This window comes from Styela clava, chromosome 8 (assembly GCF_964204865.1).
Source record: "Styela clava chromosome 8, kaStyClav1.hap1.2, whole genome shotgun sequence".
NCBI classification, from domain to species: domain Eukaryota; kingdom Metazoa; phylum Chordata; class Ascidiacea; order Stolidobranchia; family Styelidae; genus Styela; species Styela clava.
This window is the reverse complement of record NC_135257.1, coordinates 23,418,417-23,443,614: the sequence shown is the minus strand read 5'-3', so window position 1 is coordinate 23,443,614 and position 25,198 is coordinate 23,418,417. Positions and strand designations below refer to the sequence as shown.

General features: G+C 35.0%; 2 protein-coding genes across 4 annotated transcripts; both read left to right on the top strand.

Annotated features, from left to right (window-relative positions):
- The first annotated feature begins 7,932 nt into the window (after positions 1-7,932).
- LOC144425636 (uncharacterized) lies at positions 7,933-9,005 on the top strand. Its single transcript, XM_078115015.1, has 2 exons — positions 7,933-8,160; positions 8,820-9,005. The coding sequence occupies exons 1-2, from the start codon at positions 7,978-7,980 to the stop codon at positions 9,003-9,005; spliced, it is 369 nt and encodes a 122-aa protein (XP_077971141.1). The 5' UTR covers positions 7,933-7,977.
- A 6,945-nt stretch (positions 9,006-15,950) lies between these two features.
- On the top strand, positions 15,951-23,595 carry LOC120346632 (uncharacterized). Of its 3 annotated transcripts, none has more exons than XM_078115606.1 (7): positions 15,951-16,464; positions 16,615-16,859; positions 17,711-17,815; positions 18,131-18,193; positions 18,364-18,426; positions 21,564-21,790; positions 22,718-23,595. In XM_078115606.1, the coding sequence occupies exons 2-7, from the start codon at positions 16,643-16,645 to the stop codon at positions 22,907-22,909; spliced, it is 867 nt and encodes a 288-aa protein (XP_077971732.1). In that variant the 5' UTR covers positions 15,951-16,464; positions 16,615-16,642; the 3' UTR covers positions 22,910-23,595. The 3 variants fall into 3 exon arrangements, with proteins under 3 accessions (XP_077971732.1, XP_077971731.1, XP_039272330.2); XM_078115605.1 differs by lacking the exon at positions 15,951-16,464 and adding an exon at positions 16,995-17,078 and having other exon boundaries at positions 22,718-23,590; XM_039416396.2 differs by lacking the exons at positions 15,951-16,464; positions 18,364-18,426 and adding an exon at positions 16,995-17,078 and having other exon boundaries at positions 22,718-23,591.
- Positions 23,596-25,198: the final 1,603 nt, after the last annotated feature.

Sequence of the window (25,198 nt, the reverse complement as noted above, 5' to 3'; positions counted from 1 at the left end):
GCGTTAACGTGTTTTCCGCACGCACAGACTTGGATTTGCTGTGGTTTTATTTTAGTTAGAAATCCTATCATAATGTTTCAATGAGTTTAAGTGGACAATGACAATAAAGGGAGGAAAATAGAACAAAAATTTGGATATTAACTATGCGAAAGAGAATTTCTCTATTGCAAGAAATTTATACCTGTGCGGATTTTGTGACTTAGACGAAACTATAATCTGTCTGAAAAGATATATAGGCCTGCTATACCTGTCGAAATCTTCGGGAGCGATGGCCTAACTTCTAAAAAGCGGAGTCAAAATTCCCTAATGGCACAAAAATACTGCTAACGCATCCACTCTCTCATTGTGAGCAAACGGGGATTGCTGTAATCGTCTTGCAGAGATGAATGTCACAAGACTATTATCCTCAATCATCATTCATAATTCATTATTTTAATTGCTGTTAAATTCCGCTAACTTTGCTATAGATTTTAATAACATATGTAACCTTATATTTTAAATACATTGCGATTCTCTTCAAAAATAGAATATTGCCAAAAATTAAAATAAATCCTGCGATGTCATTGTTTATCGCATTACGCGATATCGCTAATCCGATTAAGATTTAAAACTGTCACGACATAACTGGGCGAATGCTGCTAAAATATTCGAATGCGATAAATTTTTAAGCTTAAAAGCAACGCAATGGCACTATATCAGTATAGTTTGATATCGATTGTATAAGGACAACTAACTACTTGACAGAACAGTTCGCGAGATTTTCAGAGTTAGAAAGAATTTATGATACTATCAATATTCAGACTGGTTCCTTATGTGCTGAGAGAATTTTATATCGTTAAATTCAGGAAGTCCAAATAACAGACCCCCCAAAAAAAAAAAGACAAGCTGGTAGGCGCCCAGGATTTCACTGATAGTTGAGACCCGCACTCAAGCGACCGGTTACCATTGGTAGAAATTCCTAAATAATTCAAATATTGTTCACTAAAATCCCTAAGGCCTAAGCCATCGCTAGTTTATGAAGTACGGGAGCAAAAGACGACTTGTTCGAAAGAGTATTTCCTTTTGTGGAAGGTAGCGTTCTTGGAATTTCAATTTTCGACTTGGTTAGCGAGAAAACCGCGATAAATTGTGAGAAAATTGAAAATTTGGTAACGATTTTATTTTTAATTATCTTAACGCCCCGTTAAAGAATGTCTACTGGCACGTCCCACAGTTTGAGAACCACTAGGACTCTGAAGGGAAAAGCATTTTGGAAGGATTCGCTACCATCGCTCTCGCTTGTGATTGCGCATTGAAATTGTTCCTCTGGCTACTGCCTAAAGTTATTCCGAATGCGTCGATATATGACGTCGCATTATACTGAAAATCTATCTTTCAGTCTGTTTCATTTCTCAGAACTTATTTTCCCTGATTTCTGCAAAACTGTATTGAATCATATCCAACCTTGTTTTATAACTAAATTCATTTTGCGTAATGCAGACTACGCTACGTCGGTGAGTGTTTGCGGAATATTGACAATTTAGAATTGGCATCGCTCATTTAATAACGACATTGCATTTTTAGAAAATATATTTTCTGAAGTTACATTTAATTTAAAAACGATTAGAGAACATTGCTTTAAAAAAGTGGCGATGTCATTTCAAAATCAACAAAGCCTTTTCGAAATGACAACGCCTAATTGAAAAAAGACTAGTCGATTCTCGCGCGTCTTTTTAGAATGGGCATCACATTTTTATAACGATTCAGCGTTTTAGATAGATAAGGAAGGCGTAGGTTTGTTTAGCTGGCATATAAAGCAGAACGTAAAGCATTTTTAAAAGTACAGGGAGTCCTCGTCTTACGACGTTGTTCCGTTCTTGAGACGCGGTGTAACCCGAATTTCAGTGTAAGTCGGAACAATCAAAATGGCGTACAGTATCACTGAAACTGTATACCACGTCATTAAAGCTTAGTGATTATTCGTTCATAATCGTAATAGTTCGCAATTGTCCACGTCATTTACGATGTAAATGACGAAAACCAATGAGCCCAAAGCACTGATTTTCTTGATCACAATGATCCAGTTTATAGGCTTAGATATTACAGTACAGTATTATCTTTTATATTTTTATGAGGTGCGCGTTCGTAACCTCGAAACAGCGTAAGTCGCGACCGACGTAACCCGAGGACTTCCTGTATTTGCCACTCTTGGTGGTTATCCCACTGATATAAAAACTTTCTTCGGGATTATTGAAGCTCCGCTATAGGGGACCCTTATTCTCGGTCGTTCTGACTGTCTGAGTCGAAGTCGAAGCGTTTTAACAGCTGGACCCATCTGGATGAATTTCACGCGTGGAACCTTCAGTGGAAGGTAGCGTTCTTGGAATTTCAATTTTCGACTTGGTTAACAAGAAAACAGCGATAAATTGTAAAAAATTAGGTAATTTCATACCGATCGACGTTTCGTTGTTACCGTGGAAACGAAACTTCAATCCGGACTTTCTATGCACGTGCACATTACTAGTGTGACAGGATAACCCATTTGTAAAATTTCATCAAGATAGGTCCAGTCATTAATAAGACACTAGGCAGTGTTCTTCAACGCTTTTCATCGTGATATACCGTTTACGATGTTTCAAGAGCTTTGTATACCTCACAAATACCAATGTATATTTAAGGCTTAAATAAATATAAAATTTTAAGCACATATTAAAACTGCAACATCATCGTGCAGTCTAATAGACTAGTGTCCACAAGTTATAAATTTGACTGACGGCCTTAGCGTTAACGGGAATAATGTTCTACGTAAATCGAACGAAGTGCACGGCAGCCGAAATCACCAACCCAAACACGTAACCGCATTATCCATATAATTTGTGATATAACAAAGTACTCACGTCGGTTCCTTGCGTAACTGACTTTTTATATTTCATGTGCGCCGCGTTTGCATTGTTGTTTCCGCTTGAATATTTTATAATTTATTATATTAAAGTTCAGAATCACTGACTTAGGCTGTACACCTTTTGTATACCCTTTATCAGTTGTATACCCAACTTATGGTCCGGTATACACTTGGTTATACCGTATACCCGGTTGAAGAGCACTGTACTAGAGCATAGACACACAGACAGAAAGACCGATATACAAAAGTCTTCAACGTCCAATTTTCGAGTTTGCTTCAATCAAGCCAACAAAGAAAATACCAAACAAGGGGTCAAGCGTGCGATCCTATCAGACCTAAATCTCCGACAAACTCACTTGATGTGTTAGGGCAGGGGTTCTCAAACTTTTGGTGTTGCGGAGCCCTTGAAAAGTTGAATATTATTCGCGGAGCCCCAAAATAAATGTTAAAATTGTTACTTTCAGATTAATATTCCTGGGCAAGTTAAAAGTACTTTACTTATTTAAAATGCTGAACCTTTTTTAATAGGATTAACACAAGCCATAAATGAATCTGAATTTCATACTAAAGCTGTAAATTTGACACTTGACGAACATATTAATAAATTAGGGGTCGAATCTTTTCTCTTTTGACATTTTTGGAAGACTCAACAGGCCGCTAATAACGTGCGCGATTTTATTTTGTTACAATCGCCGATTTTTTTCGTCAGCATGGCGTGTTTTGAACATCTTTACGCCGGTGTTTATTCTCCTTAAATCAAAAATTTCCCTCGGCATATACATGTATTGTTACACAATGACGACGTTAATTCCTTTTTTGTTCTCGTGGGAATTTATGAGTTCAATGTGAAAAACATGTTACCATATAATAGTCATCTGCGACGAAATGTTAAAAATTATAATTAATAAAGAGATAAATCCGCAACTCAAATTTCTTGATTGAAAAACGGCATTCTAAAATATTAAAACTGAAACTTAAAATGGAAGATCACACGTTTGGCTTCAGCAGACTCACCTCAGATTGAAAACGCTTTTATAGACATTGTAAATCACAAAATTTGGTGTTATGTTAGGTTTTCGTCGTAGTAACTGCGAAATCGAAACACAGTCAATTGTGCGCGCGATGTACCTTTTTTTCCCATTCTGAAACTACCGACGAAGCCGCACGCAATCAATCGTGCACGCGATCCACGATGTACCTTTTTTCATTCTGAAACTACCGACGGAGCCGAATGCAATAAAATAAATTCTAATTGTTCGTATTTTGCCCAGACATTGTGATTTTTTAAACGGCGATATCCTGCTTAAAAATAATCTCAGGTGCGAAAGAACAAATCAAGTTTGACAAATCCCAAGATCGCGAAAATACGACTCCACTTTATTTATTGTTGGCAGTTTATTACATATTTTATGTTATTTTAGAATAGTATTCTTTCATTTAAGTAATACTAATACTAATCTCGAATCAAACTTGAGTAACGATGATCACAATTACATTATAACGAAGAGACACGTTGAATGCTCGCATCGGTCATGGATTGAATATTTTACGCAACAGAAATCTCGTTATCCGTTTTTTTAATGGCGAAGAATGTTGCGCGGAAATTTCCAATTCCAATTTTGAACCACCTCCCTCTTAAGAATCCTGGCTGCGCTCCTGCTTATAAATAATGTCATTTTTAATTCAGCCTCTTTACCATATTTCGAGGCTGTATTGTTGTCAGATTTTATCAACGCTGTTATTGCTTCTTTCAACAGTTACAAAATTTTGAGTCAGTATTTCGAAGAGTAATCGAATAGCTCGCGGAGCCCCTGGGTTTCTCTCGCGGAGCCCTGGGGCTCCGTACGGAGCACTTTGAGAACCTGTGTGTTAGGGGACCTCGTACATAAAACGTGCTCAGTGGGTAATAAACTGAAACTACACATGGTGCGTTTTCACAAAAACCAAGATTGGTGAGTTTTATTTTACATCAACATAACGAGAACGAAAACTTAAACTTGGAAATTCTGGATTCAGGTACTAATAAACTACAGAAAAACAACGATATGAAAATCTCAATCGTTTTTATTCTAATCTGCGTCATCGCCTTATGCTGGTGTCAAGATGAAACCGTGTTTCACTGTTCTCCCAAGTCTGGTTGTAAGGTCGCGCAATGTGATTCGAACAGAGTGGACATTGATGAACATACCAAAGAATACCCGATCACATGCAAGTCCAATAGTACTGTTCTTAACGATTTGAGTAAGTAATTACTTGATTCAGTAATTTAAGTTACAAGAAAGTTTGTATTTCATTAAATATTCTCGTTTCAAGGCGTTATATTTACATCGTGCAATCTAATCTGAAAAATCTTCAATTTTAATCTAGATATCACAAATATCAGAATAGGATTGGAAAAGTTGGAAAACAAGTTTGATGATAAAATCGAGAGGTTTGAGAAAGAAATTTCTGGTTAGTGTACGATAGTTCTTAATATCGAAATAAAATATCAACTCTTTTGAATTTTATTCTGTTTATTTCGAACCTTCATTTAAACCTAAAAATGCTCAAACTTACAGTCAGCCGGCTGGGTAACAGAAATCTATCCTTCAAAACAAAACACTAAAAACTATATAAAAATAAAATAAAAAGTGATCTGAAGACCTAATCTTTAGTTTTCTCTTAGTTTAAATTGTAAGATTTAATTTTGATTGAAGAATTAGTAGAAGTTTATATAGCCTTCTAACTTGTTAACTCGTCTTGGATAAAAGAAGCGAGTTTATTGGATATTTCCTAAAATTCTAAAACAATTATACCAACTTGATTGCTCAAAAAATAGAGTACTACAAATAAAATTTATTCCGATATCGGAAATATCAAATCGAAATTAAAAAAACCTCAATAAAAAAAAATAAAAAATATTGACAGTTCGGGAAACAGGGTGAGAATAAGAAATACAGTACCTCTTTACTGATAAGTTTGTTGTGTTTTAGAACAACTGTTCTGAAAAATTTATTTTATTTTCAAATAGAAAATCATGAGTATCGCAAACAAATTAGAGACCAAACTAATTAGAGACCAATCAATTTAAAATCATATGATAAATAATCTATTTGAATTGCCCAAAGATTTTATTGTAATATTATTAACAAAACAAGTAAATTCAACTTCTCTTTTTATTCCTAAATCTAAATCGTATCTCAATACTGCAACGAACTTGTATCATGATTTTTTTATTTTAGACTTGGTTGAAATGCAAGAAATGAATAAAAATTTGGTAGTTGACAACAATAATATGAAAAAAGGTTAGAATAATTAGGAAAGTCTCAGTACTGCTATATTCTCATTTTCTGAACTATGGTAACTACTATGACAAATATAACACCTTGTCTGAAGGAGTCTAATTTCTATCAGACAAAACGTTACAGAATTACATTTGTGATAGTGTGCAGCAGGACTCTTGCAGCAAGAATTGCATAATCCTTTGACAAACATGACTTTTGCAACTGGTGGTTTGTAATCTCATATAAAATAAAATGGTAAACAATACTATACTAAACTACCAAATGTTATTCTTTCATTAGATTTGATTAAAGTACAAGAAGTGAATGATAAGCTGACCGAAGACAACGAACAGATGAAGAAAGGTAAAATATGTCAATAAAATTTTCTATGTTGAAATTGTAGTTTACTGGGTTATAATTGGGGCTGAGGGTGTCAGTAGCAAGGTATTATGAAGTATGAAATAGAGAGAATAATTACGAAGTGCAATTGATTTACAAAATGTTTCATACCAAGGTTTGTTGATTGTTCATGCAGCGGAAATTTTGTCCCAATCAATTTTTTCTTTCACAAGAAGTGATAATTTTATAATAGCTGTTTTAGAAACAGGAAACAAATTTATTTTCAACTCTAACACTGAACAATCTAAACGCCGAATATTTGTAAAGAGTGGAATACGTAGCTATATCGTTCATTTTATTTAGTCAAGTGGTAAACATGTTCTTTAATTCTTATATTACCATTTAGCACTATCCCGTATTGAACAAAAACTCGCTGTTATGGAGATGTCTCATCAGGTTCAAAATAGATCCAAGCAGATTACCCAACCAACAACAAAGCCACAAACAACTTTGAGACCAACAACAAAGCCTCAGACAACATTTGAACCAACAGCAAAGCCTCAAACAACATTGAAATCAACAACAAAGCCTCAAACAACATTGGAACCAACAACAAAGCCTCAAACAACATTTGAACCAACAGCAAAGCCTCAAACAACATTGAAACCAACAACAAAGCCTCAGAAAACATTGAAACCAACAACAAAGCCTCAAACAACATTGAAACCAACAACAAAGCCTCAAACAACATTTGGACCAACATCAAAGCCTCGAACAACATTGAAACCGACAACAAAGCCTCAAACAACATTGACAACAACTTCTCTTCCAGGCAAGTATTTCATCCAATTCAATTTCAAGTTTATGAATATCTGATGGTTAATTCGCACTATAGCGGTTATAAAAAATGGCATTTTCACCAATAATTGAATTCAGAAAGAACATGAACGTTATTTGATAGACTACATCGCATGACCAAACACGGTTAAATTAATTTGAATATATTGAAGAAAAGCATGGTGGCCTAGCTAAAATTTATTAAAATCTAACATTCGATCTGATTTCTTAAATTAAAAGAGCGATGCGCAGTAATATTGACATGAAAGCCTAACAAAGTAGTACCGGAATTCACTCTGCCATAGTGCCTAAAAGACTTCGCCTGACCAACAGATATCAACATACGTGAAAGCGGAACCACTTTTTGATTTTGTTGTCGTCATCTCACACAAAAAATAAGTTCCAGAAAGCTCGCAGAAATTATTAAAAGTAATAGCCTTCTAGTGAAACAATCTTCAACTACTGAAAATTTGAAAAATCTGGCTTATATATTCAATTGAAGTGAAAAGCGATTTTTTATTATAACAACAATAAGAAGAACAACATGCCAATAACAAAACGATAGATATGTATGTACATTTGGGGTCCAAAAAACTGTCAATATACCTTTCAGAAAACTGCAAATTAAAGGTTGGAAACGTCTGTTATTTCGCTGAGATGCCAGGTAAATGGGATGTCGTCTACAGCAAAGCAGTTAATATTTGTAAGAAACGTAACGCAGATGTTGGCTTGATTCGAGATGAAGAATCGTACAATGCAATTGTGAATCACTTGAGAAGAACTATGCGAAGGGATTGGGCGTGGGTTGGAATATGGATAAGAATTCACATTGATTCGAGGGTTAGTATTTTATGGGTATGCTATTCATTCTCCTGTGTAAAAATATAAATTACATTATGATATGGGTAGAGTGTGAGATTAGAGATGGCCAAATATATTTGAGACAACCTTAGTTTATTATCTACAACCCCGCATAGAAATTTTTTTTTTGAAAATATTATGAGCAACCGTGGCATTACTCTTTTTGATACAAAGATCCATATAACTTGGCTGATGTTCACGATTATTGAAAATGGTGTGCACACCAGCAATATTACATAAATAGATAGGAACATATCCTTCCCGGGGAGATGAAAGCCAATAAAACGGCCAATCATATGGCGAACCACGGCTTCTCGTCCGGTTACGAGTCTATTTTGGGTATGGGATTAGTTAGACCAATCAGCGGTTACGTGAACCCCCTACGCAGTCGAGCAAGCCTCTTATTCAAACAGTAATTGTTCAGTTTAAGAGTTTTCAACAAATGCTGTGCGCTTGAAAGTGGGGTTTTAATTGATAACACACGAGAGTTAATAGACCATCGCTTACATTTGTCCAAACATGGGTCAATATTAATGATGTCGAATTTTAATTGATGAAAAACGCCATTCGCGTTATTGAATCCAATGCGGGATCAAGCTTGGTTCGGTGATAAACGTCATCTAATTTTTTTTTTTCAGACGGGTGACGTAATACCTGCAAATTCATTCACTAAATGGTATTCGGATGGTTTTCCAGTGAGGGACAAAGATCGCACAAATATTTACACCGTTGTCAATAAAAAACCAAATGAGCGTTATCAAGGGATGGTGAATGCTCCTCCTACCTGGGAGCGTGATGGAGTTCTTTGTGAGATTCTGATCTAATGAAGCGTCTGCCTGGCTGTATTTTGTTAATTATCATTAAGATATAAATCATTAAATCCTAATTCAAATAATACGATTTGTCTTTTGCCTATGGATGTAGATATCACAGCTGTAATAAAGTATACAGTTTTCAAAATTGGAAAATTTTTGAAATGCATCTCACATTATCCAAACGTAAAAATAATTCTTACTTCTTTAAATTTTCTCAGTTTCGCAATTAATAAAAACTATTTTTTATTGTATAATATTTTAGTTCGATTTTCATAAGGTTAATTTGAATAATTGTTTCTTTTTGATGGTCTTACGATAACAAGACGTAAAATGTTTAAACTTGAGTGAGGTTTAAAGTTTCGAATATTTGATTTGCGTAATCTGAAAAATAAATTAATTCCAAACTTTTTAACGTGAAATAAATTCAGCTTCTTTGTTATCTCTGTTTTTTAAGACTATTTGTCAGAAGGAGCACGGTGATCACGAAATAGGTTCGTGAAATTAGAATAATTCATCCAATGGAAATACACAGACTGACATTAATTGAATTGGCAGAATGCTGAAAACGTTTCGCAATTTGTCCCAACATTGAACGGATACATAAAAAGAAGTTGAAACGTTAATTGCGATTTTATAACAAAAAGTCTCAATATGTATCATTTCTTTAATTTAAATATTATTTCGGTTAGGGTCAGATAGTCTGTTCAGGTTAATTCAGAACATGTCGACAGGAAAATGTTTACCGAGAATTACACTGACCCCAAAAACGATAGGTCCTTGGATGAAACCCTCGACACTCAAAAAGCGTATGGTAGGGTTCTTTTCCGCAAGATGACGCTAAAGCGCTCGTGTCCACTATTATTTTAATTAGGCAACCTTGCGTCCAAAAATTTGAAGAAAATAACCGTGGACTTAAGTGATATTGCGTCTGATAGAGGGTTAAGCACTAAATATAGGTTAATAATTTCATTTTTGATCTTTTCTTGTGTTATTTTCCAATAAAGCAATAATGCAGAATTATCGTAGCTAATATAGTTGCCGATAAATTCACAACTGTTAATTTTCAAATTCAACACCGCACTTGGCAATTTGCTGACGTAGCAATAAATCATCTTCAAAAGGCAGTGAATGTAATATTTGTCGACCATAATTGACACAGCAAGTCGTGAACAACCCAGTGTGTGCTAATATAGCGACATTGACGAATGCTTTCCCGTTCTATTCCTATTTACAATTTTACCAACCCACCACTATGCATGATACAGAGAAACGTCACCACATCTTATATCCCAAAGTGTATTCGACATTTCCGCATGGGACGAATTGGATTTCGCTGTAGTTTTATTTTGCTAAGAATGTCCAACCCAGTGTTCTGCCGCAGCGTGGTACAAAGTTGCGAGATCCCGCGGGCCGCAGTGACAAAAAAAAAACGAAAGTAATCAAAATATCGTAATTTAGTTACTTCAAATATTTCGGAGAGTTTACCGTTCTGATCACCCTGTCCTGTTGTTATGATGTATGGGTGGCGTTTTTATTTTTATGGAAGATAAATAAATCTATTTTTAAATTGCTTCCCGAGTATCCTTTATTGTGTTTGGTTTTGTAATGTTGCCTCAAAATATTTTTTGTGAGAGATATTACCTAAGTGGTTTACCGTTGTTGTGAGCAACGGTTTTTCACTATCATCTTTTAAAAATTTTATGTTGAATTAGTATATTTGACTACTTTTGTATCTTGCAGCGTGATCAGACCACGATTAAAAACAAAGGAGTTTTTTCATTGAAATAAAGGCATAAAACGTCTCTCCAAAGAAGAAGTTTTTTGATACAAGCTTTAGGTGCAAAGTAGAGATAGCCACTCATCCGCTGCGTCCTGTGTGTGCAGGGCAATTCATTCTCCACGCCATTCTCATATCTGCAACGTTTTGATATTTATAGATACAACATCGATATTCTATGATTTTACCAAGCATCATTCTCGACATCGGGATTATGAGAAGGCTTAATTTACGGGATCATAACCCTAGTTGGAATAACTACAAAAAGCTCAACAATGTCCTGCCAATGAATACAAATACCTGCCAATGGTTAAGTATACGCTTAAATTGTTTTGCGAGAAGCATGTGAGTTGCTGAGTTTCGACCACCCTGTTCTAATGAGTTTAAACTAACAGTCAAAGAACAACAATTTGGATATTACCCATTTAAGAAAGGATTTGCCTTCGTTATCAGCAATTCACACTTGTGCTGGCTGTGTGACAAAGAAATATTTATATCTGTCCGACAAGATATATGCTATACCTGTCGAAATCTTCGGGAGCGATGGCCCGAATCTAAAAGCGGATTCAAAATTTCCGAATGAAACATAAATATTGCGAACGCATCTTTTTTTAATTGTGAAAAAACGAGGATTGCGAGAATGTCACAGAACTATGAACTGCAATTAGGCCGTGAGACGAGGCCCTGAGAAATGTCTAGAAAATGAATTTCCTAGCGCACATGAGGGAACTACCTGGAAATAATTATAAAATGTTCCTTAGAAATTTAGTACCAAATAATACTTGGTTCCCATTTCCAAATGTTGCACGTTTTACTGAAAAAACGCTTTTACAACAAGAAATATGTGCTACTCTCTGTCCTATATTCTTTACTTTTCCGGCAACATGGCCAATGAACGCAGACTTCATAGTGATGTAACAATTAGGATTTAATCAGACGTTGGCTTTAAATTCTTTAGTTTTGCATGAAAATAAACATACTGAACGCATTAAAGCTTGCTCCACAATCCTGATGCAAAATTGGATATAAGGGAGTTCCCAGAAAATCCAATAACGATGAGTTTACAACGACACAGCATGAAAACTATGCAATTTAAGAGCCCTTTCCACACTAACACAATGTATTTCTGTAACGCTTTGTCTGACCAAAATCAGACCTCAGACAAGCAGTTTACAACAAATAACAGGATGAGAAATTGCATTAATTATATATATGCTATCAAACGCATTCATTTTTAAACAATGAAGTCACATATTAACATCGTGAGCACAAATAAATTGGTTATTTCTCAAAGACATCTACCGGAAAAGTCAAGAAAATTAAATGAATACAGTATGTACATAACATAGTAAACGGAAATATTGCAATTAGTTTTTTTTTCAGTTTATGAAAACATCATCAAGAACCCATTCATGACCAATGGGTGGGAGAATAATTATCATTGGTTCTAGGAACCAGTGATGAAGTTCTGCCTGGGAATCTGCCCTCTTCACTAAATCATTGTTGAGTGGGAGAGTAACATTTACATTCTTCATATCCTCTCCATACAGTGAACAAACAAATTTTTCAGCTTTATTTATTATTGCCTCGTTAACTCCAAAAGATCTTTAAAGTCTAGAACAGGGCTACTCAACTGGCGGACCGCGGTCCGAATTCGGACCTTTCGGGTATTCGATTCGGACCGCGCATAATTCTTTATTTTGGATCATTAGCCCCACTTTTGATATTTCCTTTTATAAAATCACTTTTATAGTTTTGAAAAGATATATGAAAAGAACTATAACGCCATAACAAACAATCTTGATTAGCTAATAATCATTAGTCGGCAGAGGAATTGCATGTTTAAGGATGCTGAAATATAATTTCTGGAAAGTCGGACACAAATATTTTCGAAGTTTTGTATGCGGACCTTTGGTAAAAATAGTTGAGTAGCCCTGGTCTAGAAAACAAATGAATTGAAACTCAATGAAGTTTTCCAACTTCAGTTTAATGGGCAGTTTCAATTGCAGAAAAGTGTGGCAGTATTTCAATATGAGCAGCCTATCTGAGCCGTTTGCAACTGTTATCTTCTTATATACCATGACGGTTTTCTTCTTGTTCGATCCATTTTGTTCTTACTGGTATAGTGCTGATAGCAGCAGGGATTAGTGCCCACGTTAGGTTGGATTGGTGGAACATTGACGTTTTCTTTCGTAGTACAGTATCAAGTCCATGCTTCCAAAAACAAATAACTGGCTAACTAATCACATACCCGACATGGGCCCCCATTCACAAAGCTTCGTTACCGTTTAACGTGTTAGTTAAGCACTGACTTCCTCGTGAAAAGCAAAAATGATATTCACAGAGCTTCGTAAATATTCGAGAGAATTTTTTTGGCGCCAAATGAGACGTCTCGTAAAGTGCCTTCTTCTCACATGTTACCTACAATCGGTATTCGCCGAAGAGCTCGCCATCTAACGAGGACAATCTTTGCCCGTTAACAGTTTGAATTGCTCTTAGCAGTGATTCAAGTTAAAATAGGCTCGTTGAGACGTTAGCATACTTTGTAATAATTGGCATAGTATCAAAAGGCCTTACTAGGGCAAGCGTGTATGTATTCTAGTGCCGGTAACTTAGCTGTGGGATATCTGCCGCATTTACAGATTAAACTAGGTTTGAAATTCAGAGACTGTTCGGTTGTTGAAGTCATTTTTTTTGTTTATTCCAGCATTGGCCTACAGTATTATAAACTCAGATTCACAAATGGCTGGCTATAGTGAAGCTTGCAGAGAAAAGCCCCAACAATCTCTCCATGTCGTATAGGAAAGAAAAAATCCGCTAGATGCAAGTGAAAGGACCTTAATAGAGGACAATAGATTCAATTATTGGCAACTCACTGATTTTATTGTCTATTACACAAGTAGTTCAGAATATGTAATTTCAGCATTTATTCCATATAACGTAACCGTCAGTCTATGGATCACGCCACTGCTATATGAACAAGATTTCAAATCGCAGGCTGCAAAAGGTGAAGCAGAGAAAGCCAATAGGTTACCGCGAAACACGCTCGACCCGTTGGCGGCGGTAACTAATACGGCTGAGTGATCAGTCAGTGCATTCTGTTCAACGTCGACCGTGCGTAAGATTTCGAGAGAACGCACGCGACCGCGCGTCAAGTGCTTTCGAGGTCTTTGGTGAATCGCATCGAGATTTCGCTATCATGATTCTGAGAGACACAATTACGTGATCGTAAACCCAGCTTTTTACGAAGTTTAGTAAATGGCGCGGTAACCGGACGAGAGGCCGTGGTTTGACATATGATTAAGCCGTCTTATCGGCTTCCCTCTCCTCCGGGTTAAATATGTAAATCCTTCCTTCCTTCCTAAAACGAGAAAATAAAATTATATCTGTGAAAGCATGAGTGTAAAAATACCACTAATGACTAAAATACTGCCTAATATCTAATATTTCTCATAATAACTCATTTTATATTATGTACTGCAGTCCTGCAGTGTTCGCATGTAGACTATACTGACTAACGTTATATCTACTTTGAATATCGATATATCACAGTCTGAAATGCTATCTGGCCTATAGACTATATTTTAAAATATCAGCTGCCAGTCTACAACTTGAATTCTCACCTCTCAATCGCTTCCAATGCTACTTTTCTTTCAACTCCGGCATAACTTATCATTGCTTCCCAGGTTCTTGTCGGCTCTATGAATTCAGACCAACTGACATCAGTAAAATTGATTATTTTTCCCTCTTTCACACAAGCGTGTGTTACAGAAACAGCCATTATTTGTTGAATCAAGTATGCTGTAGCCTTTATAGTAGTATAAATCTGCTAAATAAATAAGAATCGTCATTAAATTAATCCTAAAACTGATGTTGGAGACATATTATTCTAAGTTTAACTTTCTTTGGAGGTACTGTAAATAGGTACTGTACCGTACCTATTTAACAGCAACTAAAATTGATATCTATGTTTATAGTGTTTAATAGCGTAATTATATTTTTAACCCCTTTCTTAGAATAACGGTAACTCAACTAATAACAAGAGAGCTATGCTCAAATATATGTACAAGCAGCGCCACATAGTGGCAAATTTTGATGTCGTCATAGCAAAGAATAAAGTAATAGCCTTCTAGCAAAAAATATATTCTTTACTCATTGAAAATTTCAGAGGATAAAATAAAACAGCAAAATTTTGGACGAAATATCAGATTGAGTACGAAATTTAAAAATAAATAAAAAGTGATGGCCTTTATGCAAAAAATCAATCTTTCACAGAAAACTTAAAGCAATTGGTCCAGTAATCAAAGAGAAAAGCGACTTTTTTAAAACTATGTCAAATACAAGAACAACAACAACAAAAACTCCAAAACGATCGATAGGTCCACTAACGTGTCCAATAAGAACAACAACATAAAATTGAAACGATCGTTATGTCCACTTACGTGTTCAATAAGAACAACAACATATTATTGAAAAGATCGTTATGTCCACTGATGTGTTCAATAACTGAAAAAGACTGTGGGAAGGCTACGTAATGCAGAAGTCTGCGTTCATTGTCCCGTGATACCGGTAAAGCAGAGGATAAATGACAGTTGGTAACACATATTTATTGTAGTAAAAGCGTCTTTTCCCTAAAACGTGCCACTTTTGAAAATGGGAATAAGGCATTATTTGTTACTCAATTTTTAGGGACCTTTCAAAATCATTTTCAGGGAGTTCCCTTATTTGAGCTGCGAAACTGAAAGATAATCAGCCCGTCTCGCGGCCTAAATCATCATTTATAATTTTTCTTTTTGATTACTGTTAAATTCAGCTAACTTTACTGGTATATTTTAATAGCATATTTGAACTTATATTTCAAAATTCATTGCGATTTGCTTCAAAAATAGAATATTGACAAATACTAAAATTTACTCCGCGATGTCACTGTTTAGCGCATAATGAACGTCACGCGACATCGCTAATCCGATTAAGATCTGAAACCGTCACGACATAGTTGCGCGTATGCTTCTAAAAATATTCGATTGCGGGAAATTTTTTAGCATAAAAGCAACGTAATGGAACTATAATCAGTACAATTTGATATATACTGTATGAGGGCAACTAATTGGTTGATAGACTAGTTTGCGAGATTTTCAGAGTTGGAAAAAAGAACCGTTTATGATACTGGTATTTTAGACCTGAGACCTAGACGCTGAGAAGATTTGATATCGTTTATTTCTGGTAGTATTAATATGAGTTAATCAGTAATCGGTAGTTTATTTATTCATAATATTGAAAATACACGCTAAACGTACAAAATGCGGTAAAAATAATCCTTTTCAGAGCCTCGATATAACAGTACTGGTTATCAAGCAGCGACATTTAAAAACAAACATTAAAAAGTCTAACATTAAGTAATTAAATACTAAAGTAATATGTAAAATGCCAAATACTAACATCGCCTGTGGCGATATGTTTATGAGACCGGATATTTTCGATATGGTTAGTTACTGGTAGCGAACGATCCCTAGCGCCATCTGGCAGGTAACTATGACAACCACAAAGGTAATTCAATATCTAATCTTGTGATAGAGTGCCATGAACTAGTTGAGTGGTCCATGACACCGCGATTACCAAACAACATAACTGCGACTGAAATGCCAAGGTTGAGACTGTTACTGGTACAGTGCTGAGGACTGGTTGTTGAAGGTTAGAGAGGAATTTGTAAAATAAAACAGTGAATACAAAGAAAAATCAAATTTAAAACTCAAGAACTACGATTTCTTGTAAATTACTTTTGATTTTTATTTCACATTTACATAACGAAATAAACCTCTTAATTCCATTTTCATCATTCAGTTAATACTTTACAAACTGAAACCTCGATATGAAAATCTCAATCATTTTTATCTTAATCTACGTCATCGCGTCAGGCTGGTGTCAAGATGAAACAGTGTTTCACTGCTCATCCAAGCCTGGTTGTCAGTTTTCACATTGTGATTCGGACAGAGTGGACATTGATGCACATACTAAAGAGTATCCGATAACATGCAAGTCCAATAGTACTGTTCTGAGCTGGCTCGATTTGGCATCAATGAATTCGGGTACAGTCGCTTTATTTGCTTGATTAAATAATTATTGTTATAAATTGAGTGTTGAGTGATTACTTACCGAGAAATTATGTAGTTCGCTAATTTGCACGATGAAAATGAATCTAAATAACCTAAATAATTATTCAGATATCACAAATATCAAGGTTGGATTGGAAATATTGGAAAACAAGTTTGATGAAAAAATGGAGAGTTTTGGGAAAGAAATTTCACGTCAGTATACAATAGCTCGTAACCTTAATAAAATGCTAAACTTCTCAAATCTTTGTGATTTTTGTTCTGTTCATTTCAAACTTTTATTCCAACCGAAAATACTCAAACATACTGTATACCGTTTATCAGAAATCTTTCATTCAAAACAAAAGACTAAAACTTGGAAAAAAAAGACCAAAAAAAATTGAAGAAAGTGAACAAAAAATCCAAATATTATAAGAGTTATATTGTTGTTTGTAACGCTACCTTTTTTATGGACAATTGGAAAAGGATGATACAACTTAATTGAAATGCCAATTTCGAAAAATTATAAACGTTTTTCTTGACATTAACATACAGTCCCATTTGTATACTCGCAATTCATAAAAGCAGAGATTTTATTTGCTAATTATAAAAAGTTTAAAACAATTATCTTAACAATTACCATGCTCAAGAACTCGAGGTGTATAAATGAATATTCATTCAGATATTGGAATATTGAAACGGGATTGGGAGAACTTTAGGAAAATCTCGATAACAAAATAAAAAATATTGACAGTATCGGGAAGCAGAGTTAGAATAAGCAGTATTTCGGAATATGATATTCGCCTGGTCCTATTAAATTCATTTGGAAAATTTTTATTTTTAAACAGGAAATCACAAATCTTTCAACCAAATTAGAGATCAATCAACTAAAATAAACAATCTGTTGAGGAGAACCACGAGGCAGTCTAATGAAGTCAGAGAGTTGAAAAAAGGTTTGTTGTATTAGCGTAATGCTTGTTATACTGCTTGCTAATCCTGATGCTAAACTAATTATTGGATAAATACTTGGAGACTAGTTGTAACTGCACGTGAATTTAAATTCGTTCTGTCTTCCCTATCAACATTAAATATTACTCGAGCTTTCAACGCACAAAGGCATTTTAAATCTTTTTTATACTTTTTCTTGTCGGAAAATTGAAAAAAAAAAAAGTAGAGTAAATGCATATTCTTCAATTTTTTTTACGTTCAAATCACATTCTCGCTACAACGAAGTTGTATCAAGATTTAGTGAACATTTTCATTTTTAGACTTGGTTGAAATAAAAGAAATGAAAGAAAAGTTGATAAAAGACAACAAAAAGATGAAGGAAGGTAAGAGCCATCAAGTATAAGAACTCTGTTTTTCTAGTTTTCTAAAATGGTATGACAAACATGGCTATTTCAACTGTTCGTTTGTAATCCCATATAAGCTAAAATGGTAAACAATTCAATATTCCATACTGAGATACTGCTTGTTATTTTAAATGTTATTCTTTTATTAGATTTGATCAAAGTTCAAGTCATTAATGATAAGTTGACAGAAGACAACGAAAAAATGAAAGATGGTAAAAAATGTCGAATAATATTGTTTGTTAACGAAATATATCTGCAAACAGTATCTTGAACATGAGTAATCATTTTGGCAAGCGAGTTTTTGAGGCTCTTTTTTTAAATGCACTGTATAAATTGGAATGTTAACCGGACGAGAATTGTTAATGGAATGTTAACCGGACGAGAGTACGTGGTTCGCCATATGGTTATTCCCTCTTATCGACTTTCCTCTCCCCCGGGATGAATATGTAAATCTTAATTCCTATTTGGCTAAAGTACAAAACATGAATAAGTAATTGATAGAAGGCAACAAAAATATAAAGAAATAAATTTGTCAAATAATGTTTTTTTTTTCTGACGGTGTAGTTTAACGAAAAATATTTTAGTCCAGAGAGTTATTGCACCTCTGAGGTCGTATTAGTATCCTAGAAACATAGTCGAAATATTATAACACCGCTTGATCAAAATGACAATGCTATTCATAGCATTTGTCAACAATCTGTAGGGAACTTTGAATTTTTTGTTTGTCAGTATCGAACAATAAATTTCCCCATCTTACACTGTACAATTGAAAACGCTAGATAATTGTAACGATTGAAACTGACATAAAAAGCGTAGTTGTTCAAGCTAAAGGTAAACAGATGTTTTCTAACACCTACATATAATACCCATTTAGAAATATATCTCAAATTGAACAAAAACTTGGTGTCATGGAGAAGCCTCATCAGCTTCCAAATATACCCCGGCAGATCACCAGACCAACGACAATGAATCGAACAACACTGAAACCAACTTCTGCTCCAGGTGAATACTCTATCTGATCCAAGTTAGTTTATGCACATTTGAAGATGAGACGCTTATGAAATATCCCACTTTTTAATATATTGTATATACGAAAAACAGGAGCATTATCTACTAGACCAGGGTCGACAACCCCTGGCATGCGTCCCACTTGTGGCACGATAGAAAATTTTTCTTGACACGTCAGGTGATTTGGAGCGGACTCACGCGTATTTTTCAATATTCGGCATTTTTGTTAACTTCATTCAAAGTGTGAGAAAAAGCGAAAATATGTTTGCTATAAACCGGGGCAAATTAGCTTTACTTAATTGAAAAGTGAAACTATATGTCATTGTTAAAAGAGTGAAATTATGTTACGTGAGTATAATATATATACATTTTGAATCTAGTTGATATACTTGCCTTGGATTTTGTTTTTATAAAATCAATAAAAAAAACTTTAAGCGCACGCGCATTGCCGTGTTAACATTGTTCCTGGCTACAAAGCTAATTGTGAATGTTTGGCTAAAACATTTTGAATAGTTTTTAAAAAATAGTTTGCCTGTCCACTTATTTGTGTGATGAAATAGTTTCGCACATGAAGTTTATTCTCTGTCCCTATCGCAGCCGACATACGGAAGATCATTCAGAAACTTGTGTTCGTCTGAAAGTGATTAAATAAAGTCTCAATATTACAGAGTTGACCAAGCAAATCAGGAACAGGGATTGAAAGCGAGTCTTTTGACTGTATTAAGCGTTATCCAATAAGATAATTTTTTTCCATCCGCTTACTATTAAAACCAGTAGCTTATAGGGAAAGGGTGGCCCTATCTGAGCGTTCGACTCCCGTGATATTGGATTAACACACGTTATGGAGTGTAACCCCGATCTGGGGCCCCATTCGCCAAACTTCGTAAAAAGCCTCGTTTACGAGCACGTAACCTTGTCTCTCAAAAACGCAGTTACGAAATCTCGTTAAGTGCTATTCACGAAACATCTCGTAAAAACTTTACGCACGGTCACGCAAGTTCTCTCGAAATCTAACGCACGGTCGTCGTTGAACAAAAACCACTGTATGATCTCTCAATCGTATCAGTCACTGCCGCTAGCCGCCCTGAGCTTACAAGCTCATTTTGCAATGATCTGTAGGGTTTCTCTGTTTACAGACTGTGTTTTAAAATTTGGGTCATATAGCAGTAATCTATGGATATATGAAATAAATGCTGAAGTACATATTGTGAACTACTTCTGTGACCGACAATAAAATAGATGAATGAATGCAATCCCATTCGATGTTAGTTGGCATATATAGGTGGGTCCACAGCTACTAGACTACAGTCACTCTTACCTAAGTTAGGCATTTAAGGATTTTTGATACCAATTTTTCACGAAGTATGCAAACACCACAGCATTTGTTGGGGTGAATGTGGCACATACTTGTCTTCGGCCAGTAAAATATTGAACATGTATCCCGTCTTAGTTATACCGTTTATTTATTCTATAGATACTGTTACAAATAAACACACATACATTTTAACCTGAATTCATGCTAAGAACATGCCGAACTATTGTTAACGAGCAAAATTTTCACCTCGTTAGTTTGCGAGCAGTCCGGCGCGTTAAAGAACTTTCGTTAATACCGATTCTCGGTAAAATGAGAGAAGAAGGCACTTTACGAATCGTCTGTTTTGGCGCGCAAAAAATCTCTTGAATATTAACGATACTTCGAGAATACCATTTTTGCCTTTTACGAGAAAGTGGGTGCTTTAACTAACACGTTAAACGATAAAGAAGTTTGGCGAATTGCGCCCCTGGTGTTCTTCAGAGGTCAAAAAGCACACAATCAAAGATTCACAATTCAATCCAAACAGATATATATTGAAACAAATCTAAACCCTTGATGCAGTTATGCGGTCGAATCCAAGGCAACGACTTAAGAAATATAAAAAACGCTATATTTCAACTTTCAACGAAACCGGAAACACACATCCTCCAAATTGATCAATGCAAAATAAAAAAAAATATCGCTGTCGCGACAATAAAGTGACCAATTTGGTAGAATTCAACATATTATTATTATAAAGGGGTTAAATAACATTCTAACAATCCACATCTGCTACAAGCTGACTAAACAAACAAGATTCCCAAAAATGTTTGGCACGCGGAATTGTTTATTATTCATAAACTGGCACGCTGCGTTCGAAAGGTTGCCAACCCACTTTGCTAGACTTTATTGCATGCCCAAACACGGCCGGTAAAAACTAATTTGATTCAAATAATTTGAAGTCATGAAGGCTTGATGATTATCTTCCTTGATCTGAAAATCATTGTTTGATCTGATTTCACTCAAAAATAAACTTTTTTTTTTTAGAAAACTGTAAATTGAAGGTTGGGAACACTTGTCATTTTTTTGTGTTACGACATAGACGGGATGTCAACTACAGCAAAGCAGTTGACATTTGTAAGAAACGTAACGCAGATGTTGGTTTGATACGAGATGAAGAATCTTACAATGCAATTGTGAAATACTTGAGGAAGAATATGCCAAAGGGTTGGGTGGCAATTACTATATGGACAGGAATACAATTTGATCCATTGGTTAGTACTATATGGTTGTGCTATTAACACTTGTAAGAAAAATATATATAGAATTTAGGAGATGTGTTGGATGTAATATTCGGACCAGTGTAGTTTACCAGGACCAGTGTAGTTTAGGTTTGTCTCTTGATTAAACTGTTGATTATTCTGTGAATTTTGTTACGCGTGGCCTGTATCCGAATCCGAGTAAATTTTGACCTAAATTATTTATGCAACATTATTATCAGCTCTCATGATATTATTCTTATTCCATACCAAGATCTTTGTAGCTTAGCTTTTCAGTACATAAACCTATCAGACATGATGACTGGTCGTTTAACAGCAGCCTAATTATGCAATTTAATTAGAATGCTCGTCTGACACTAACATGATTAGAGTAGGTTTAGTCAGACAGTACATTACCACAGTTTGGGACACATCATTGTTCAGCGCACAAACATGTAGTTTCACTTGAGTGAGAGACTTGGTCTGACATGAGCAAAGTACGGCCCGCGGGCCAAATCCGGCCAGCTGCGTTATGCGATATGGATCGCCTGATGCTGCCGCAACCAAACTAAAACCAAATTTTGATGTTTTAGCTAAAAATAGCTAACAGAATTTGTTGAGATGCGATTAAGTTTAGGTTTGGCGCCAGGCTTATTGCTTTCAATTTTTGCTTTCAACTTTTTTACTGTGATTATTGTTTATAGAATGTTACTTTTATGTCACAATAACATGGCCTGTCAGCCTAGATGGGCATAAGTTTTGTCCCCAGGTTCAAAAACCTTGCCCACCACTGGACTAGACAGACTTTCGTTTGAAATTAACCAAGGATCAATAATAAAATCACTCATTTTAATAAATGCAAAACGTCATTTATGATATTAAATATAAAAGGTGATCAAGCATGATCCATTGATAAACCCATCTTATCATTTTTCTTTTCAGAATGGTGACGTCACACCCGCAAATTCATTCATTGATTGGTATCCTTACCAACCAGTCATGGGAATAGATGATAAAGATCGCACAAACGTTCACCTTGTTATTGATCCCAATCCGAATATTCGTTATCAAGGAATGAGGAATACTTTTCCCCGCGCGAACTGGCATGGAGTTATTTGTGAGAGTCTGATCTAATGGAACATCTTTCTGTTTGTGTTTTGTTCCTATGAATTTATCATTGATAAAATAGGAATTATTAATTTCCAAAATTATACGATTGGTATTTTTAATAATTACAGCTTAACACTAACTATTGAAAAATAATTGCAATGCAGTACAATTAGTTCGATTTATTTGCGTTTGATATTAATAACAATAATTCGTTATCTTGCATTTCTAATTTTAAACCTAAATGATTTCAAATATCAGTTTCGCAAACATTTTAAACATATTTTATCGAATAGAAATCAATTAAGATTTCAAAAGATAAATTTCTCCAATTTTTCGTTTTCTGAACTTACTATTCCAAGTGGTAAATGTTCAAATCTGAGTAAAGTTTGAAGATTCAAATGTTTGATCTTTGTAATTTGATAGAATAAAATGATTTTTTTGATCCAATAAATTTCGGTTGCTGTGTAATATCTTGATTTATTTCTCAGTTTTTCAGAGGGGTCATTCAGTTTGATCACGGAATAAGTTTATGAAATTCGAATAATTTGTCTTCTGAGAACACAAGGCGCAGAATTAATTGAATAGATAGAAATCTGAAAACACCCGGCAAATTGTTTCAACAATGACCGGATATATAACCAAGATTAAAACTTACTGATTACTCGATGCGTTAACTACCTTTAACGATAAAAAGTTTCAAAATGTATCAGTTTGTTTAATCCAGAAATAAATTCGACTGAGGTCAATCAGATTGTCTAATTCATGCCTGCACAACATACGGCTCACGTGCAGCATGCGGCCCGCTAGATACTTCTGTGCGGCCCGCGGGTGATTTGGAAACACGCCACTGCTAACAATCAAAGCCGGCATTGTTATGCAAGCGCGCCGCTACCCCGATCATATTCGAAATCGTGAGATTTATGTTTTGCACTATAGTTGCAATAAATATCAAACTTTGTGTGAAATTGGTGTGCCCTTTGCGACCCCTAAAATTCGTCGCTCGACTCCTCGGCCTCCAATTTGGAAAACCCTGATTAAGATATCTCAGTATTCAGACTGAATCACGCTTAAAACAATATCGGTATACAATCTCACACCCATTAGTGCATATTAGCAACCTATTAAAAACTCCATTTGTTTTTGCTAGCAGTTTATGAAACTGAAATTTCTTTTTTGATTCAAATTTAGAACTTAAAAAACAATTCTTTCATTTATGAATGGTGCAGAAGTTCTCACACAAATAATATTGCTATTTATTGTAAAATTTCAAATAAATTAGAGCAGATTTTGTAGAGTCAAAAACAGTCAAAAAAGTTCAACAGAGGAAGATCACTTGCTACTAAACGGATTGTTTGTTTAGCATACAATAAAAATATGCAATAATGGTAGATATGAATAAATAAATTGTCATACATATATTTTGGACAATTTTCAAAACTTAACCTGAGTATAATATTTTCCTGCAGACAATTTTTACTGCAACACGCAATACCTAATTCCAATAAAAAAGAAATATTAAAAATGAAGAGTGGGTTTTCAAGGCAGATGAACCACTAAATACATATTTGCCATCTCATATGCAAAAATACTGTACCTTGGTTTTACTCAAGAAAATAAGATTCTTCATCTTTTTAAGCTCCCAGTAATGAAATTGTTTCATTAAATTTATTTGTTTCACAATATGATTTTAATTTGTAGTTCAACTTGTGAATAATGTATGCGGCAAAGTTTGCGGCCCGCCGGGCCTTCAGATTTATGCTTGCGGACCTCCTGGTAATTTGAGTTGTGCAGGCCTCTAATTGGTTAATTCAGAACCGGTCGCGTGTGTAAACGATTTATCTGAATAAGATCCCGAAAAGCAACTATTTGAGATCAGGTTCATCTATTTCATGTTTGGTTTGAGGCGCGTATAACAACTGAGTAGGTAGAAAAGAGCTCGCAATATCTAAGGGTAATCGTTGTTTCAAATATTACAAAAAATAAGTACCTGGGCAAAACTCATCTAATTTTCTCGCAACTAATGAAATGCTAAAATGCACTCACCTAGCTATCGAAATACAGAAATGTGGTAGTCCACTAACTCAGAAGTAAAGAAGAATCACATCTGATAGAGGTTATGGGTGCCCTACGAAATGTAAAGAATAACTGAAACTATACATAATTACGATTATATATTACATGCAATCGGAGGTAAATAAACCAGTCTCATCTCTGAGAATTGTAAAATTGATAGATAAAGTGGTACTCACACTATAGAGTTTTATTAAGTATGCAGGGCTGTATTTTTTTAGCCGAATTATTTTTCCTAAATCT

Bases quoted from the DNA above. Each gene is read 5' to 3' on its own strand.
- LOC144425636 (XM_078115015.1), top strand. From the start codon at position 7,978: ATGCCAGGTAAATGGGATGTCGTCTACAGCAAAGCAGTTAATATTTGT. The intron at 8,161-8,819 runs GTTAGTATTTTA...TTTTTTTTTCAG, and splicing joins GAATTCACATTGATTCGAGG to ACGGGTGACGTAATACCTGC.
- LOC120346632 (XM_078115605.1), top strand. From the start codon at position 16,643: ATGAAAATCTCAATCATTTTTATCTTAATCTACGTCATCGCGTCAGGC. The intron at 17,816-18,130 runs GTTTGTTGTATT...TTTCATTTTTAG, and splicing joins AGTCAGAGAGTTGAAAAAAG to ACTTGGTTGAAATAAAAGAA. The intron at 18,194-18,363 runs GTAAGAGCCATC...TTCTTTTATTAG, and splicing joins CAACAAAAAGATGAAGGAAG to ATTTGATCAAAGTTCAAGTC.